General features: G+C 45.0%; 1 protein-coding gene across 3 annotated transcripts in view; it reads left to right on the top strand.

The window, feature by feature from the left end:
- The first annotated feature begins 13,669 nt into the window (after window positions 1-13,669).
- PLA2R1 (phospholipase A2 receptor 1) overlaps window positions 13,670-19,270 on the top strand; it is a 71,544-nt gene continuing 65,943 nt past the window's right edge. For all 3 annotated transcript variants that reach the window (XM_039494467.1, XM_039494468.1, XM_039494469.1), the window contains exon 1: window positions 13,670-14,084. In XM_039494467.1, coding sequence (XP_039350401.1) covers window positions 13,976-14,084 — 109 coding nt within the window. In that variant the 5' untranslated portion in view covers window positions 13,670-13,975. The remainder of the gene's footprint in view (window positions 14,085-19,270) is intronic.

Here is a 19,270-nt window from a genome sequence, read left to right on the forward strand (position 1 = left end):
TCAGAGGAGAAAAGGAGGGCAGGATTTGGAGATACAGAGGGTCCACACTTCCTACAGGCTATGGAGCTGTATTCCACTATATGTCACTTACTCCCAGCATGCAGAATAAATCAGGAGAAGGCCAATGGATCCACAAGTATATAGATCCAGTCAACCATTTTCCACTATATAAGGGAGGACGGTAAGGGAGCCCAATGGCAGTCTGGGCTGCTGTAGTCTTGAGATTGTAGTTGCAGTTGTGGTGGGCTCTCTGGCTTTGAGTGAGAGGATTCCTGCCGTCCAACACCCTGATGAAATACCCAGTGTACAGCCAGGCTACTCGGACTGTAAGCTAGTTCCAGGAATTGGGCTATGAGTTTTACCTGCTAAAAATCCATGATATTCATCATATGTTCCTAGAGGCAAATCTCACATTGATACCAATGAGACTTGATATAGGACTAGAGATACAGTCACCAGACAGCAAATGTGAAAAATAGGGGCAGGGTGGGGGGTAATAGGAGCCTATATAAGAAAAAGACCCAAAAATTGGGACTGTCCCTATAAAATCAGGACATCTGGTCACCCTAACTTGAGACCAAGCATCAAGGAGCTGAAGTATCTGCAAATATCCACAAACTGGGAGGAGATGTGCAGAAACAGCACTGTCTGCCTCTCCCTGAAGTCCCTCACAGACTTACAGCTCCCTGGTTTCAGAGGGAATGGTGGGACAGCGTGGATGGATGAAGCTGGGAGGAGTAGCTGTTCTACAAAGCATCCTCCTCCTCAAAACCCATAGAGATTTATCTCATAAGATAACACCAACCCTTATCTTACATAGAAACATCCTCTGTGATGAGAAACCTGCTTTTGGAGTCAGCCACACAATGTGATCCAAAAAGTGGAGTCCTAGGTGAACTTTTTTCCTTAATGCTGCACAGCTCTGCATGTTTGCCCCGAGTTCTGAGTATAAAGCCACACTTCCTGTATGTCGGTCAAGACTTTTGAACCTGAACTTCCCAGTTTGTTTTACAGTAGGTGGAAGAGGAACATTGTCCAAGTGGAATGATCACACAGAAGCTACATGAGTAAAACCTGAAGGAATCCATTTGTTCCTCCATTCCTCTGCAGGGTATAGTAATTTCCACTGAATTCTCCTTCCGAAAGGAGGGAATTATTTAATCTTGAGTAAAGACTGCAAACTTGTATCTTTTTTTTGTTATTTATTTGTTGGTTCAAGTGTATTTACAGTAAATTATTTTTTCTCTAAATATTTTATGTGTCAGCCTGTCCTTATCTGTTGCTTCATATCATTTGATTATTCCTAGCAATTCCCTCATGCTTCCATAATTTGTTCTGCTGAAATTCATTGTTTTTATTTAACATCTTTGTTTGCCCTATAGTTTATGATGTTGCTTTCTTTATGAAGTGTAATATGACTGGATGGTCTCCTGTTTGTGATCTATTTACTTTTCAAGAGGCTCTTAAGTAAATGAATAAGCTTTATACTCAACCTGTTTTTCCAAAATATGATGTGATTATGTATGAGAGGGTTATATAGTGATTCCTAAAGTGCACAACATGCTTACAGCTAAGGGTTTTCCATTATAATAACTGTTTTACTTCTCTTTGAAGCTATAGGGCAAAGTTCATATTTTCTATTTTATCTGTAGAGTACTTCTCCTTTTTCTGTTCTAATGAAAATTCATATATATTGTTGTCTTGTTTGTTAATATCCTGCTATGAGGAAGAGAGCATTGTTCTATATCCCTGATAGAACTATATTGCCAGTTTATCATATTTCCCCGGTGCAAAATGAGAAAATGTCCTCTCATATTTCACAGTGGGATGTGAAAGTTGAAATTAATTTGATTCTATAGCATGTATCTATGGTGCATAATTTACAGCAGATTCAACCTACACCAACGCTCTATACATCTTTATTTTCTTGATTCCCAGAATGGTCCATACTTTGAAACTTTTCTTCTGTCTTTTCATTGTGGTTCATATTGGCAAAGATTGAGAGATTATCAAGAAAAGGACAAAAATGACACATGTCTAGCATGGTAAAAAGGCATGAACTTGCCAGAGATTCTAGGAAGTTGAGAACTTTTTCTTTTAACGTTTGCCCCAATCTGAACTTTTATCAATAAGAATTCAGGAGAGCAGATATGAACCAGGAATTAATTTTCTCTGCAACCTTTAACTTTTTGGAGAATTATTTATAAAATAGATGAATTCAAGTTTGCATTTCTAATAAAACTGGGTAATTTACAAACTATGGCAAGAAATGTCATTTTCAGATAGAAAAAGTGTGTGGCTTGATATTTTTTCTACAAGCTACTTGTCTGCAAAGTAACTTTTCTCAGCAATAGCTTTCTTAATAACAGCTTCCAAATTTGGACAAAGTAAGGCATTAAATAAACCTGAGGGCTAAATGCAGAGAGAAGTGGCACATACTAATCGAAATGTTAAAGGCAGTTGGGCTTTACATGTTTCTGGGGAAGAGACTGTACCACCAATTTTAAATCTCAAAGCTAATAGCTCATCTTAAGGAAAATGGTGCCTTCATGCTGATCTCCATTAGATCAAAGTTACATGTGTAGGTCCGATCTTACTCCTACTAAAACGCTCACTGACTTCAAGACTAGGCCCAAATGACTTCAGTGTCAGGGTCAAAATTTCTATATAATGAACCCCAAGAGATTCTATTTCAAGCTGTAGGAGGCTCATCCAACCATTCCCAGGTCAAGTGAACATAGTATAACCATTAAATTCCCAGGAAAAAATAAAATAAAGGAGTCTGAAAAGATAGAGAGGCAGTCAAGGAACAGTTGGAATTAAGTGGGAGAAAGCCTTTCAGTAAAAATAGCGTTATTTAAGGACTTTCATGCTATACTTATTTTCTCTATTTTCTGTACCATTTAGCAACATTGTTTTCTTCTCTAACGTCTATACAGACTCCTCTATATGCCCTTTTGTTTGTTAAACTCTCCCTCACAGGTCTGTCTATACTGGTGCTACCTCGGTTCACCCATTACATAGCCTCATAGAGCATATAGGTTCATAGGTTTTAAGGCCAGAAGTGACTGTTATGATGGTTTTATTTCCATGTTATACAGCAGTAGGGTGACCAGATTACATGAACAAAATATTGGGACACATGGGGGGGGCAGATCCAGAGCGCCGCTGAAGCAAGAAAAAAAGCTGAGCCAGAGCTCCACCAAAGCAAAACAAAACAAAACAAAAAACAAAACAAAAAAGAGCCAGAATGTCGGGACAAATGGCATCCCGACCATACATCCATTGGGACGTGGAACAGACGACTGAATATCAGGACGGTCCAGATTTTATCAGGACATCTGGTCACCCTATTCACCAGGGTCAGATTAGATGATCTAATGATCCCTTCTGTCCTTAAAAATCTTTGAATCCATGCAGTTGTAACCCAGGCCGGCTGAGTGTGGTGCTCTGTCCCCCTCCAGTGGCACCTAGACCACCTAGAGACTGATGAGTCTGCTACAACCTTGGATTAGAGCCATGTGGCTTTTAGCTCATGCAGTACAGACTCACGCATTTAGCTTCAGAGGTCCCAGGTTTGATCCTGCCAGCCACAAAAATGGGGTCTGTTGGCATTACATAGTGTCTGTGCCAGGGGTGGCTCTAGGAATTTTGCCACCCCAAGCATTGCAGGCAGGCTGCCTTCCGTGGCTTGCCTGCGGACGGTCCGATGGTCCCGCGGCTTCGGTGGACCTCCCACAGGCACACCTGCGGGAGGTCCACCGAAGCCGCGGGACCAGCAGACTGTCTGGAGGCAAGCCGCCGAGGGAAGCCTGCCTGCCGCCCTCGTGACACCAGCAGAGCGCCCTCTGCAGCTTGCCACCCCAAGCACGCGCTTGGCATACTGGGGCCTGGAGCCGCCCCTGGTCTGTGCAAAGGTGCATGAGCACCCACTCTGGGCTGTACAGAGGGTCTCTGCACCAAGGCCACACAGGCCAGCACAGAAGGCTGTAACTGGAGAAGTGCCAGAGATCCAGTGGCCCCAATATCTATCACAGTTGACCTGCAGGGATTGTGGTTACTGTTCCAGGCCAGCTGGAAGAGCAGCCTCAAGGAGACTGCACAGCAGCTCCATTCACTGCCTGTGGGTTGTGGGGTTGGATTCCACTTCCTAGCCCAGAGGTCGGCAACCTTTCAGCAGTGGTGTGCTGACTCTTCATTTATTCACTCTAATTTAAGGTTTCGCGTGCCAGTAATACATTTTAACGTTTCCAAAAGGTCTCTTTCTATAAGTCTGTAATACATAACTAAACTATTGTTGTATGTAAAGTAAATAAGGTTTTTAAAATGTTTAAAAGCTTCATTTAAAATTAAATTAAAATGCAGAGCCCCCCCAGACCAGTGGCCAGGACCCGGGCAATGAGAGTGCCGCTGAAAATCAGCTTGCGTGTCGCCTTCGGCACACGTGCCATAAGTTGCCTACCCCTGTCCTAGCCTCTCCAACTCCAGCTATATTGAGCTTGATTATAGGGGCTTTGTACAGGTGGAGTGTTTTTTCCCCCCGGAATATATTTTTCACCTCTACAAGAAGCAGTTGGAAGACTGACATTGAGGGCTTGTCTACATGAGAGTACTCAGGAAAGTTAAGACAAATCAGTGGAAGCTGTGAAGTAAATGCACATAAATTAAATAGCATTAAACCCCTCTGTGGATGCTCTGATTCAGAAGTAAAATGGCCTTAGTTCACTGTAGCTTGATCCTCCTTAAAGGCCACTTCTGAAGCTGAATATCCATGCAGGGATTTAAAGCACTTTAATTTATGCATTTTAAATTCACGCCATGAGTTGATTCAGATGAAGTCTCCTGAGGCCTGGTCTACACTACAAACTCTTCTGAGCATACCTATATGAGTATAGCTACTCTAGCAAAGCCCCATAGTGGAGACATTGTTTGTATTGAGGCAAAGTTAAACCACACCCCTGTATTACATAAATTATGCTGGCAGAAGGACACTTTTGCTAGTATAATTGTGTCAGCACTAAGGGTTTTTGCCATTCTAGCTTTGTTGGTTAGGGGCGTAATTTTTTCACACTCCTATCCGAAATAGTTATGGTGGCAAAACTTTGTAATGTAGGCCAGGTCCCTATGTAGACAAGCCCTAAGAAGGAAAAAAGCTGGCAGCAGAAAATTCACAAAGGTACCTGTAAAAAGTACTTGAGGAGAGCTTGTCTAGCTTTCTCTCCATCCCAAGGACCAAAGATTTGCAGTTCCACATATCTGGATTTACTGATCTAATGGCTTTGGTGCCAATAAATAATTCTCATTGATATTAAAGATTTTGGCTAAGTTTAGTGTACTATGTTCAGAGCATCTGACCTATTATTTACAATAAATGTGTTTCTTTTTATTGCCTGTGCGTTTACATTTGATGACATTCTTGGCCTGATGCTAGTTGCTCAGTCAACTGATGCTATTCTCAGGAACACATCCATCTTCCTTCATAACAAAGTCACCTAGTACATTGAGAACTGCTGATTTCCTCCATGCTGCCATAATCAATGGTAGCAGGTGATTGTATTTTGTGAATCAAATGTAATCCCTATTATGTCTCTACAAATGTTCATCCACAGAAAAATTGAATGTTTCCACATCCTTTCAATCTCTGAATAATGTAAATATCCATGATTCAAAATGTAGGACTTAGGGAAAAAATGGTATCAAAAGTGGTTCTGTGCTGCCAACAATTACCTGAGGCCAGAGACTGTGTTATCAGCAATGACAAAAAGAATTTGAATTATCCAAACATGAAGACTGATCCTTCTCTTATTGAAGTCAATGGAAGTTCTTCCACTGACTTCTTCTGGGAACAGGATTGGACTCATAGTTTGTATAAATTCATGTAATTACATCAAATGTGGGACCATAATCTTTTCCCTTTGGAAAATATGTATCGAATTTATATCAAAAGAAAATATCAAAGAGAACACAGAATATGTTTGTATTTAATTCTACTGAATGCAAAATAAGATACGTAAAGCAAAATTATTCCATCTGGAAGATCCTTGAGCTAAAACTTCTGGTTTTTGTCAGAGCTTCATGGGGACTCAGAATTTTGCAACTTTTACCAGTTATTTTCTTAAATAAAACTTATCTCAATGTGTAGATTTCGCTATGGAAGTGAATTGTAGATCAAAACTTATGATTAATGGTCAACTAATATTTAGTTCCCACATCTGGGGCTACAGTTAAGTATGTTTTATTTGTCTGCGGTTTCTCATTCTGTCATCCTTCTGCAGAACATTTACCAAATGAATAACAGCATTATCCAAATCAAATTGATCTTGTTTAGAAAAAATAATGCCCATAACAATATATTTTGCATACAAGTCATAACACATTTCAGATACAGATGTCAATAGGAGTCACACATCTGGGTCTAGGGAGGTACAGGTGTAATGTTGTAATCAAACAATATAAATCATAAGAGCTGGTCTAAAAGTAAATCATAATATTATTATACAATAAAATTTCAGCAAATTTAAAAATATCTTTCATGTAAATTATTTGAAAGTTTTTCTTTTCATTATTTGACCAGCTTTATTCAAAAATAGTCTTGTGTCTTTCTTTTTGCCACATGAACTGAAATCAAAATTCCATTGTCCTCTGTCAAACCTATTTTGCTTCTCTTTTAAATGTGACAAAGCTATTTGGAGAAATTAAATCTATTTCTCTCTCTCTCTCCGTGTATACATAGCAAGAACCAGATAACTAAAGCCAAGCTTCTGCAATTTGTAATGTAATTGTGGTAATGTTTATTTTTGTGAGGTACAGATCATTTCATTCATTCTTAGAACTCAAAACAACATTATTTTTACTCAACTTTTTGCATGCAATTATGTGATAATTTTTGCAAATGTTAAATATTTTTTTGCAGCTGCACATTAAGTAAATACTATTTTTGATTCTAAAAAAGTCATAATTATGTGTTAGTACATGAGTAAATGCAATGGTATTGATAATTGATAACCTTGTTGAGGTTGCAGGAACAAACCATCCTGATGTGTAGAAAGAATAGTAAATATGGCAGGCAACCAGCTTGGCTTAACAGTGAAATCCTTGCTGATCTTAAACACAAAAAAGGTTACAAGAAGTGGAAGATTGGACAAATGACCAGGGAGGAGAATAAAAATATTGCTGAGTGAAATCAGGAAGGCCAAATCACACTTGGAGTTGCGGGTAGCAGAAATGTTAAGTGTAACAAGAAGGGTTTCTTCAAGTATGTTAGCAACAAGAAGAAAGTCAAGGAAAGTGTGGGCCCCTTACTGAATGAGGGAGGCAACCTAGTGACAGAGGATGTGGAAAAAGCTAATGTACTCAATCCTTTTTTTGCCTCTTTTTTCACGAACAAGGTCAGCTCCCAGACTGCTGCACTGGGCAGCACAGCATGGGGAGGAGGTGACCAGCCCTCTGTGGAGAAAGAAGTGGTTCAGGACTATTTAGAAAAGCTGGATGAGCACAAGTCCATGGAAATGGATGTGCTGCATCCAAGGATGCTAAAGGAGTTGGTGGATGTGATTGCAGAGCCATTGGCCATTATCTTTGAAAACTCATGGCGATCGGGGGATGACTGGAAAAAGGCTAATGTAGTGCCCATCTTTAAAAAAGGGAAGAAAGAGGATCCAGGGAACTACAGGCCAGTCAGCCTCACCGCAGTCTCTGGAAAAATCATGGAATCAATTCTGAAGCACTTAGAGGAGAGGAAAATGATCAGGAACAGTCAGCATGGATTCACCAAGGGCAAGTCATGCCTGACTAACCTAATTGCCTTCTATGATGAGATAACTGGCTCTGTGGATGAAGGGAAAGCAGTGGACATGTTTTTCCTTGACTTTAGCAAAGCTTTTGATACGGTCTCCCACAGTATTCTTGCCAGCAAGTTAAAGAAGTATGGGCTGGAGGAATGGACTATAAGGTGGATAGAAAGCCGGCTAAATTGTTGGGCTCAATGGGTAGTGATCAATGGCTCCATGTCTAGTTGGCAGCTGGTATCAAGCAGAGTGCCCCAAGGGTTGGTCCTGGGGCCAGTTTTGTTCAATATCTTCATTAATGATCTGGAGGATGGCGTGGACTGCACCCTCAGCAAGTTTGCAGATGACACTAAACTGGGAGAAGTGGCAGATATGCTGGAGAGTAAAGATAGGATACAGAGGGACCTAGACAAATTAGAGGATTGGGCCAAAAGAAATCTGATGAGGTTCAACAGGACAAGTGCAGAGTCCTGCACTTAGAACGGAAGAATCCCATGCACTGCTACAGACTAGGGACCGAATGGCTAGGCAACAGTTCTGTAGAAAAGGACCTAGGGGTTACAGTGGACGAGAAGCTGGATATGAGTCAGCAGTGTGCCCTTGTTGCCAAGAAGGCTAACTGCATTTTGGGCTGTATAAATAGGGGCATTGCCAGCAGATTGAGGGATGTGATCATTCCCCTCTATTCTGCATTGGTGAGGCCTCATCTGGAGTACTGTGTCCAGTTTTGGGCCCCACACTAAAAGAAGGATGTGGAAAAATTGGAAAGAGTCCAACAGAGGGCAACAAAAATGATTAGGGGGTCTGGAGCACATGACTTATGAGGAGAGGCTGAGGGAACTGGGATTGTTTAGTCTGCAGAAGAGAAGAATGAGGGGGGATTTGATAGCTGCTTTCAACTACCTGAAAGGGGGTTCCAAAGAGGATGGATGTAGACTGTTCTCAGTGGTACCAGATGACAGAACAAGGAGTAATGGTCTCAAGTTGCAGTGGGGGAAGTTTAGGTTGGATATTAGGGAAAACTTTTTCACTAGGAGAGTGGTGAAGCACTGGAATGGAATGGGTTACCTAGGGAGGTGGTGGAATCTCCATCCTTAGAGATTTTTAAGGTCAGGCTTGACAAATCCCTGGCTGGGATGATTTAGTTGGGGATTGGTCCTGTTTTGAGCAGGGGGTTGAAATTGATGACCTCCTGAGGTCCCTTCCAACCCTGATATTCTATGATTCTGTGTATCTACAAGCAATATTAACCTCCTTTAAGTCATATCTTCTTAGAGAAACTTTGCCAATTTCTAACAGTTTACTAACACTGGTTCCACCCCACTGGTGTTAGCAACATTGAGATCCCTACTGTATATAGCTAACCTGAAGCCACCTGAATTTTAAGCACCATGACTCCAATTTAGCAAAGAACTTAAACAAATCAGTTGTCCCATGACTTTAATGGTCTTATTTACATGTTTAAAGTTAAATACATGGTTAAATTCTTTGCTGGATCTTGGCCTATATCAGTTACATATTGAGTAGGGTTACATGACCTAGTGCTTAAAATGCTGGTAGCAGCTGGTCAGCTATCTACACTAGGGCTCTCAACTTTGTTAGCTCTGGTGGTTAACAAAGAGGAGAAATTTTGCAAAATATCAATAGTGTAGACAAGGCCTTACAGTTAAAAGACACTGGTGAGCTGGAAGCAGGTTCAGGGGAAAGTTGCTTGGGTCTAATGATAGAAATGAAGTTGCACTATAAATATCTAGTTTGTATGTAAGGCTCCTTCTTACTGTGTCAACTTGATTAGTTTTTGTTAGTACTTTGTTGTTACCATTCTGTTCCAACTACAGTCATTGTAACAAATGCATGATTTTATGGGGAGGGTGAAGAGACAGATCCCCACAAAGTTTATTTCCCTCTATTGCTGCTCCCAAATCCTTGGCTAGAGCAGGACAGATGAAAACAATACAAAATATCCCTAGCTATAGCCCCTCTGCAGTGCAGCCTTTCTTTTCTCATGGGGATGTGGCAGCAGGGGAGGAGGAGCTGCAGCTGCTTCTGTGCTTCTTCCTCTCCCCTTGCAGAGATGCTAATGGCATGCTGGGGAGTCTGTACACAGCTGCCTGTTTCTGTTTCCCTCCTTTCAGTCAACACATTGTAGCCCCCAGTCCTGAGAGGAGGATAGGCTGCAAGTAGGGGAGGAAGGAGACTCCCACAGTTTACAACTGTGTTTATAAGAGGCGAGGTGCTAATGTATGTATGAGTCTAGGGGTCAGGGTCGGCTCCAGGTTTTTTGCCGCCCCAAGAGGCAAAAAAAAATTAAAAAAAAATAAAACCATGATCGGCGGCACTTCGGTCGCAGCTCAACCACACCACTTCATACTTCGGTGGCAATTCAGTGGTGGGTCCCTTTGCTCCGAGAGGGACTGAGGGACCCGTCGCCGAAGACCCAGATGTCCCTTTCTATTGGCCGCCTCAAACACCTGCTTCATTCGCTGTTGCCTGGAGCCGGCCCTGCTAGGGATAGGGGAGACACAAACTAGCTGTGTGTATGTACAGGGTAAAGTAGCTGGTAGGCAGACCCTGAAACCAACCATGTGTGAGGAAAAGGGAGGCAAGTTTACGTGTGAGTAGAGCTCAAGGGAGTGAGATATTATTATCTCACTGTATGTGGTGGGTTGTAGAGTTACGTAGATGGGAGGGTTACTGTGCAAAGGGAGCTAGTGAGGGGAAGCTAGTGTATGTGTGGATGAGGCTGAAGGGCAGAAGCTGAATTACGTGATGTAGTGTGTGTGTACAGGGGATCTAGTGAGGGGTGGGATAGCGTGTGAGGAGGCCAGTGCACTGTTGCTAACTCTCACAATTTTATTGCAAGTTGCGATGGGGTGTTCACCTCCACACGAGCCCTGCAAAGGTTAATGAGGCTCAGAAAGGGGGCCAATTAACTTGATAGGTCACACTAGAGAGGAGTTAGGCTGGACGAGCGGCCCCTGATTGGGAGTAGAGCCCAGCTGAGAAGGGACAGGCGGCTCTATGATAAAGTCAGGGAGCTGGCAGCAGAAAGGGGTATGCAGTGTGGAGCCCTACAGTCACTCCCTAGCTGTAGAGAGGGAAAGGAGGCAATCAGGGGAGAATCAAAGTGCTGGGGCCTGGCCCTGAGGGAAGGGCATACCCAGAGGAAGGTAGAGAAAGAGCCTGATAGAGATGAAGTAGGAGCAGCTCAAGGAAACAGTAGCAAGGTTTGGGACTGTGCAGACTTTGGCTTCTGGTTGCAGGGTCCCTGGCCTGGACCCCAGAGTTATTGGTGGGCCTGGGTTTCCCTACGAGCTGCTGGGGAAGAGGCACAGACCGGGCAGTGGAGCAAAGACACTAGGGCAGTCATCCAGTGGGACTTTGGTATCCCAAAAGGGGAGGCGTATGGTGACCCGGCAGGAGGGCCAAGTCATGAAGAGAGAGCATGAATGATCTATAGAAGGGGGCGTTGGACTTGAGCAGAGCCAGGAAGAGGCTCCCCTAGGGGTGAGTGAACCTTGTGATGCAAGTCTTGCAATACTTGATGTGTTTTCTTAATACCAAAGCTCCACTAGACTTCATGGACGCTCTGGCATTTCTCCCTTCTTGGGATAAAAACTCTGCTTGTGGTAAGTTTGGGGGCTTTTTCTTTGGGGGGGGTTAGTGGCAGAAGGAGGTGTCAGAGTTGAATGCTATTCTTATGCTGGAAATGTTTTCATTTTAAAAAATGAATTTTTTCTAGCCCTCTTTGATGTAGAGAAATGCTTGGAAAGTGAAACCTAAATGATCAAAAACTATTGTCAATTTTTAAAAATTACATATTTTTCAAAAGATCTCATACTTTGGGGAGCCTGTTTGTTCTTGGCACTATTGCTAGAGTATGTGACAGTGGGGCCCTCCCTGTGGGAGCTAGTACATAACTGCCAAGTTCTGTGAAGCAACATGTGCAATGTTTAATGCAAATTATTTACAAATCAGCTCATTAAATAGAACAGCAAAATAGAGGCTGTTTAGTTGCCATCTCAATTACAGTTCAGCTAAACATGTGGCACGTCTATTCTCCACTGGGCCTTGGGAATATGGACTGCTGCTAGTGTGTGAGAGAGGGGGGGCCCTAGCACGAGTATGGAGTGCGTGTGTGTGTGTGCGTGTGTGTGTGCACGGGCGCGCGCGGAGGGTCTCTTGTGAAGGTGGAGGGCTACTTTGTGAAGGAATGGAAGCTTATACACCCATAGGGCACTGGCGAGGGTTGCCTGATGATAAAGGGGGGAAGAAGGAGAAAAAGAAACAAGATGACAAGACCACAACAATAGCTGGAAATCAAGCAGGGATTTCAGCTATGCTCTGAACACACACATGGACTTTTGTTATCTCTTCTCATTAGTAGCAGAGCCAGAGAGGGAAGAGCTTGCCCAGATTAAAACTGTACCTTCATATTAATTCCACCCATCTGTGTTCTGTCCCAGTACTTTCCCCAGGAATTGAAATTAGAGGGGGTGTTCGAATTTTGGAAAGGGTTGGAAAATGACTAAATTGGTAACTAGGGTGGCCAACTTTCTAATGTCTGAAAAACAGCCCCACACCTTTCCCCAGGCATCATCGCTCACTGCTCTCCCCCCTCAACTCCAGCATGAGCAGCCCCAAGGGACTTGCAAACCCCAGCTTCAGCAGGCTGCCTGGGAGAGCAGCTCAGAAGAGCACTGCGGCTGCATGGGAGCAGCCAGGCCACCCTGCTTGCGAACTAGGATGCGGCCCTCCTGCCTCCCTGTGCATTGCTGCCCAGCAACCCTCATCACCACCCGTGCGGGCCCTCCCCACCCTGGAGCTGCCTGAGAGTGCAGGCAGGGGAAACACCGGCTGGTAGAGCAGTTCGTGTTCCTTCTGTCCCAGGGAACATTCCATGCCTGCTGGGAGCTCCTTACCCCCTTGCCATGCCTGTCCTCCACTGCAGCCCTGCAAACCATGCTCCTCAAAGAGGCAGCCCACGCTGGTTCATGTATGCTGCCATGGTAAGTGTCACTTAAGGGCTAGACAACAGGCTGCCACTCCCCCCTGCGCTGCCTGCAGTAACTGGATTTTTAGTGTTCGGTCAGTACATCTGACTGGACACAGCCAGGAATTGCTGCATCACCTGTTTCCACCTAGTGTCTTCCTGTAATTTTCCTGCTCTTTTTCAGGATACTTGCAATTGGGTACAGGACAGGGGCACAGGGAAAAGAGTTTGTACTTTTCAGATTTCAAGTAAATCCATGTCTTCTAATTTGGCATGTCTTAGTTGTGTCTCTTGAGCCATTCACCAGTCAGGGAGCCCATGCCAGACTTTGCTCTATAGTCAGTCTGAGCCCACTGCTGGCTAACCCCCAATCAGTCACAGATGCAGTCTTGTATAGTGCTCCGCACACCATTTCATACTAAAAACATTGTCCTGACCTCTTAATTAGAAATGTATTGATACCATTAAGATTAGAAGTGTATTTGTACCAGCTGTTAACTTTAGCATGTCCCTCTTTCCTTAAACAGAGACCTCTTTCCCTATCAGCTCCCCAGAACGTCACTCAAGTTCCAACAAGTTTGCCCTGAAGCTGGGGTGGCGCTGGGGGAATGAAGATACAGCTGCCTTGGGGAAAACTGCATGGCACTTCTCCTTCCTCAGGCCAGCGGGAGGGGTGGGGTGAGCAGGGGAACTGCCTGTACCTCACTTGGGATTTTCTGGGGCCAGGAGAGAAGTGTGCGTGCACTTCACTTCCCCTCCCTCTGGCTGCATGTGGGAGTGACGCGGAGGGTGCAGAAGGTCCCTGCCCTTTCCTCCCTTGGACTGCTGGGCAGAGTGGGTGCGACTGGAGGAAGTTACATGTCACTTCCCCAAAGCAGGAGTTGGAGGGAGTCGGCGCTGCATGTCCCTCCTCTAGGCAGAAACAAATTAGCAGCGTCGGGTTGCTGCATTTTCCTTCCTTAGACAGGGGCTGGCGGGACATGTCCCTCCCCCTTGTTCAGAAAGCAGTTGCTTTTAGTGGAGGTGGGGGTTTGCATGTCCCACCCCCTTCATCAATCCAGGAGGAGTCAGAGTAGCTGTGGTGGTCCGGGGAACAGCTGCATATCCAGGCTCTCGCTCTCCCTGAAAATTGTGGTATTCTTCCATCGACTGAGTCCATAGGAAAGTGTTTGCCAGGAGCTGTTATTCTGCAGAAATGCTGTGTGTGCAGATCCAATTCCTGGTTTGGTCCATGCTGCTAGTTTGCTACAGTTTGGCTGAAGACGATGCAGCTTTGAGTCAGGACCAAGTGCCCGACTTTTTGAGTAAGTGAAGCAATGAGCCATGTTGAGCAACTAGTGCGAAAGGCAGCTGCTCTTAATTGCCCTGAGCTTAATGTTGTTGCTTTTTCCTTTTGTAACTCCTGTTCTGTCCTGCAGTTTTCCTTTTCTTTTTTGCTTTCCTCCTGTTCTGTCCTGCAATTGTAGACTGCACTCGGGCTGTTTGGGGGATGTGTTCACACTGACAGCATGTTTACATGTGCAGCTCTTTGGCAGCAGCATGGGATTCTGGCTTTCGTTTGGAAAGTGAACATAATCACCAGGTCACTCTCCGTTTTTCAAACCAGACCCCTCTCCTCTTCTAGTGAGTTCTCTCTGCTTCTTCCTTCCTGTTCTGGAGAAAAGTTTCATCACCCCCACTGCCACTGTGCCAGCTTCCCCCATGTCCTCTGTACTCTGTCTTAGGGGAGGATAGTGGTGCTGTCCCCATTCCCCTGAGAGAAGCCCACTCTCCTCAGGGCTCCGTACTGAACTTTAGGGAGGGGTGTGAAGATGTTCCTTTCCCCACCCCAGCAATTACATGTTTGGTGAGAAGCATAAGGATTCCTCCATGCTAGGTTCTCCTACCTGCCAGAAGGCAGAGGGGTGAAGATCTGCCCTTCTTTCCTCTGCTTTTTGGGAGGGGAATGCACATCTCTATTTACCCTTCTGATAGCTTCCCGGCCTCTCTTCTCTGTCTTTGGACATGTCTTTACTGCAGAGTTAAGTGTTCGGGTGTTCACACCAGGGTCAACCTACCTGAGATGTGAGCAGCCACACTACAGAGCCTGACGAGTGCGGCACTAGGACTTTGGGGGGCAAATCCCATGGTTCTCTGTGCTGCAGTAAACTGAGCTGCTGCAGGGCCGCCCGGGGGGGTAGGCAAGTGGGGCAATTTGCCCCGGGCCCTGCAGGGGCCCCCACGAGAGTTTTTTGGGGGCCCTGGAGCAGGGTCCTTCACTTGCTCCAGGGGCCCCGGAAAACTCTTGCGGGGCCTGGGCCCCCAGAGCTTCTTCCGTTCCAGGTCTTTGGCGGCAATTCAGCAGCAGGGGGTCTTTCCGCTCCGGGACCCGCCTCCAAAGTGCCCCGAAGACCCGCGGCGGGGGTCCTTCTGCCCCGGGACCTGCCGCCGAAGTGCCCCGAAGACCCGCAGCGGGGGGGTCCTTCCGCGGTGGGGGCCCCCTGCTGCCGAAGACCCCAGGCCCCCTGAATCCTCTGGGCGGCCCTGAGCTGCTGTATGATTCTTTCCCAGTGAATTGTGGGAGAACTCGTCTGGCTTCCTGGGCACATAGGGGAATTGTGGGAAGGGAATAGAGAACTAAGTGATCTAGCCTGTGTCCTCACTGCAAGAGTGAGTGTGTTACCAGCCTGAGTGAAAGCCTCACATTCTGGCTTTAGCTACACCTCCAGGATAGGCCAGCTTGCCTGGGTTGAAAGTACCATCACACGGAGATAAAAGTTTTGTGTGTGGACAGGAAGGGGGTTAGAGACAACTCCCAAATAAGAGCCCTGGTTAATTCTGCAGTGAAGACGGACCCTTGGTGGGAGGAAAACAAAGATCCCCTCTCCCACCTCAGTGTCTGCCTTTTTTCCTTTTATCCTGGGAGAACAGACTGTAGGCATCCCATCAGGTTTTCACCATTGCTCTCCTTCCCAGTGTCTTGTCAGAGGACAGTGAAGTTCTCCCTATTCTGAGCAACTCCCTACTACTCTCCCATCTGCTGCTGCTGAGGGGAGTAAAACACTCTCATTACCACTATGAGAAGTTTCCCACTGCCTTTTGTGGGAAGTGAAGGTTCCCTCTTGCAGTGTTGAACATAGTAAACAGGAACTGAGAGTGCTGATCAGCTGTTGGCCTTTTACCCCTTGAAGTCTGACTTTTTTTTTTTTTTGCATAGAATGATGACCTAAGCATATTGTTCTATTCACAGTATGTTTTTCTTGTACTAGGCTTGCCCATCTCCCTATATTGGATGGAGAAAAGCCAGCAATTCTAAAGCGGTTGACGTTTATGTTTGAAGGGCATATCAAGTGGGGTCCCACAGGGATTAGTTCTGGGTCCGGTTCTGTTCAATATCTTTATCAATGATTTAGATAATGGCATAGAGAGTACACTTATAAAGTTTGCAGATGATACTAAGCTGGGAGGGGTTGCAAGTTCTTTGGAGGATAGGATTAAAATTCAAAATGAACATGACAAACTGCAGAAATGGTCTGAAGTAAATAGGATGAAATTCAATAAGGACAAATGCACAGCACTTCACTTAGGACAAAACAATCAGTTGCACACTTACAAAATGGGAAATGACTGCCTAGGAAGGAGTACTGCGGAAAGAGATCTGGGAGTTAGCAGTGTAACTCTGTTGCAAAACAAGCAAACATCATTCTGAGACGTATTAGCAGGAGTGTTGTAAGCAAGATAAAAGTAATTCTTGTGTAACCCACACACCTTCTGGGGGGGGGTGTTCTGTCCCATCTAGAGGCACCAAGACCACTTAGAGAGAGAGAAAAAAAATGAGTCTGCTCTACAGCATTAGCTAACAGCAAGTTAGCATTTAGCTCATGCAGTAGAGGCTCCTGCACTAAGCTCCAGAGGTCCCCAGTTCAATTCTGCCTACTGACGACCTGGGGCTATCAGCATTACACATGCACTTTACTGCGTGCTGATTAAGCCTCAACTGGAGTCTTATGTCTGGTTCTGAGTGACACATTTCAGGAAAAGATGTGGATACATTGGAGAAAGTCCAGAGAAGAGCAACAAAAATGATTAAAAGTCTAGAAAACATGACCTCTGAGAGAAGATTGGAAAAATTGGGTTTGTTTAGTCTGGAAAAGAGAAGACCAAAGGGGTAGAGGCACCAGAACAGGGGCGGGGCAAGGGACTATGGCCCTCCCACTTTTTGCCATGGTCCCACCCCTGCCCTGCCTCTTCCCCCTGAGGCTCCACCCCACCTGGAAGCAGTGACCAGTGGCAGCTGTGGGGAGCCCACCTTCCAACTTTCCCGGGGGAAGGGCGGGGCCCAAGAGCAGCTTTGGCCTGTGTCCCTGCTCCCAGGCCAGATGGAGGTTTCACGGCTCCCCACAGATGCCCAGGCGGCTCTACCATGGCCAAGCTGTGGCTCTGAGGCCCCGCCCCCCCCCCAAAGCCGGAGCCAGGTCGGGATAAGAGCCGTGTGGGCACCTCTGGGGAGCTGCAGACCCTCCACCTGCCCTGGGTAGGGTGTTTGGGGGACAGGGACATGGCTGGGGGTACTCTTGCCCCACTCCCCCCGCCTGTCAAGCAGAGGGCCCGGGCTTCCTGGCCCCGCTCCAGCTTTCAGCTTGACTGGGGGTGGGGCCTTGGGGGGAAGAGGAGGGGCAGGTGTGGGGGCCCCTGCTCCCCTTACTTTTGGGAAGACTCTGCCACCCCTGGAGAGGGGACATAGCCTTTTATGTACTTGAAAACTGTTACAAGGATGAGGGAGAAAAATTGTTCTCCTTAACCTCTGAGGATAGGACAAAAAGCAATGGGCTTAAATTGCAACGAGGGCAGTTTAGGTGGACATTAGGAAAAACTTCCTGTCAGGGTGGTTAAGCACTGAAACAAATTGCCCTAGGGAAGTTGTGGAATCTCCATCACTGGAGATTTTTAAGAGTAGGTTAGACAAGCATCTGTCAGGGATGGACTAGATAATACTTAGTCCTGCCATAAGACTTCTCAAGGTTTCTTCCAGTCCTATGATTTGACTCTTCTCATTGACGCTTGCAAACTTGCAGAACCTCTAACTGTTCTTTGTTGTCCATGTTCGCTGAAGGGAACACAAGAAATAATGGGCTTAATCTACAACAAAGGAGATTTAGGTTAGATTTTAGGAAAATCTTTCCAGAGCTTAACTATGGTTATAGTTGAACAGGCTTCCAAGGGAGGTTGTGGAATCCCCATCATTAGAGGTTTTTAAGAACAGGTTGTACAAACACCTATCAGGGATGGTCTAGGTCAGGGGTCAGCAACCTTTCAGAAGTGGTGTGCCACGTCTTCATTTATTCACTCTAATTTAATGTTTCACTTGCCAGTAATACATTTAAACGTTTTTAGAAGATCTCTTTCTATAAGTCTGTAATATATAAACAAACTATTGTTGAATGTAAAGTAAATAAGGTTTTTAAAATGTTTAAGAAGCTTCATTTAAAATTAAATTAAAATGCAGAGCCCCCCGGACTGGTGGCCAGAATCCTGGCAGTATGAGTGCCACTGAAAATCAGCTCACATGCCGCCTTTGGCACACGTGCCATAGGTTGCCTACCCCTGGTCTAGGTTTACTTGGTCCAGCCTCAGCGCAGGGGGCGATGGATTACATGACCTCTCCAAGTCCCTTCTAGCTCTACATTTCCATGATTCTATGAATTCTCTATGGCAGGGGTAGGCAACCTATGGCACACGTGCCGAAGGCGGCACATGAGCTGATTTTCAGTGGCACTCACACTGCCCGGGTCCTGGCCACCTGTCCAGGGGGCTCTGCATTTTAATTTAATTTTAAATGAAGCTTCTTAAACATTTTAAAAACCTTATTTACTTTACATACAATAGTTTAGTTATAAATTATAGACTTCTAGAAAGAGACCTTCTAAAAACGTTAAAATCTATTATTGGCACACGAAACCTTAAATCGGAGTGAATAAATGAAGATTCGGCACACCACTTCTGAAAGGTTGCCGACCCATGTTCTGTGGCCAAGATTTTGTGACTAATGATTTTGTGTGCCTCATTATTTGGGTGGCCAGCTTGAGCTATATTGAACAGGCCTGATTTTTAGAAAGTGCTGAGCATGTCTCAACTGAGCATAAAAATTACTGATTGCTCATGAAAGTCTCGTCCTATGTATTTAACATTTTATATAACATAAAATAGGTGTCACAATGCTGGATACTTAAACAAAAACAAGAAAGAGTGAGTTCAGAAGTACTAGCCTTAAATAAAAGGGTGGGATTTTTTTGCATTGGGCTATGAAGGATTGCTGAGAACTTAATGCATTTTTTTTTATGCCACCACCAACTTGGAACAGTCTTCTTGTCTTTGGAGTACCAGTTGTTTTTAATATTTTACATGTAATTTGAAAGATAATTTCAAAGTTCTTTGTAAAAGCTAAGCATGTTTTAATTCAAATGGTCAAAACTAAGGCCCTGGTCCTGTATAATGTATAATAATCTGCAAA

The sequence above is a fragment of the Mauremys reevesii genome, linkage group 11 (assembly GCF_016161935.1).
Source record: "Mauremys reevesii isolate NIE-2019 linkage group 11, ASM1616193v1, whole genome shotgun sequence".
Taxonomy (NCBI): domain Eukaryota; kingdom Metazoa; phylum Chordata; order Testudines; family Geoemydidae; genus Mauremys; species Mauremys reevesii.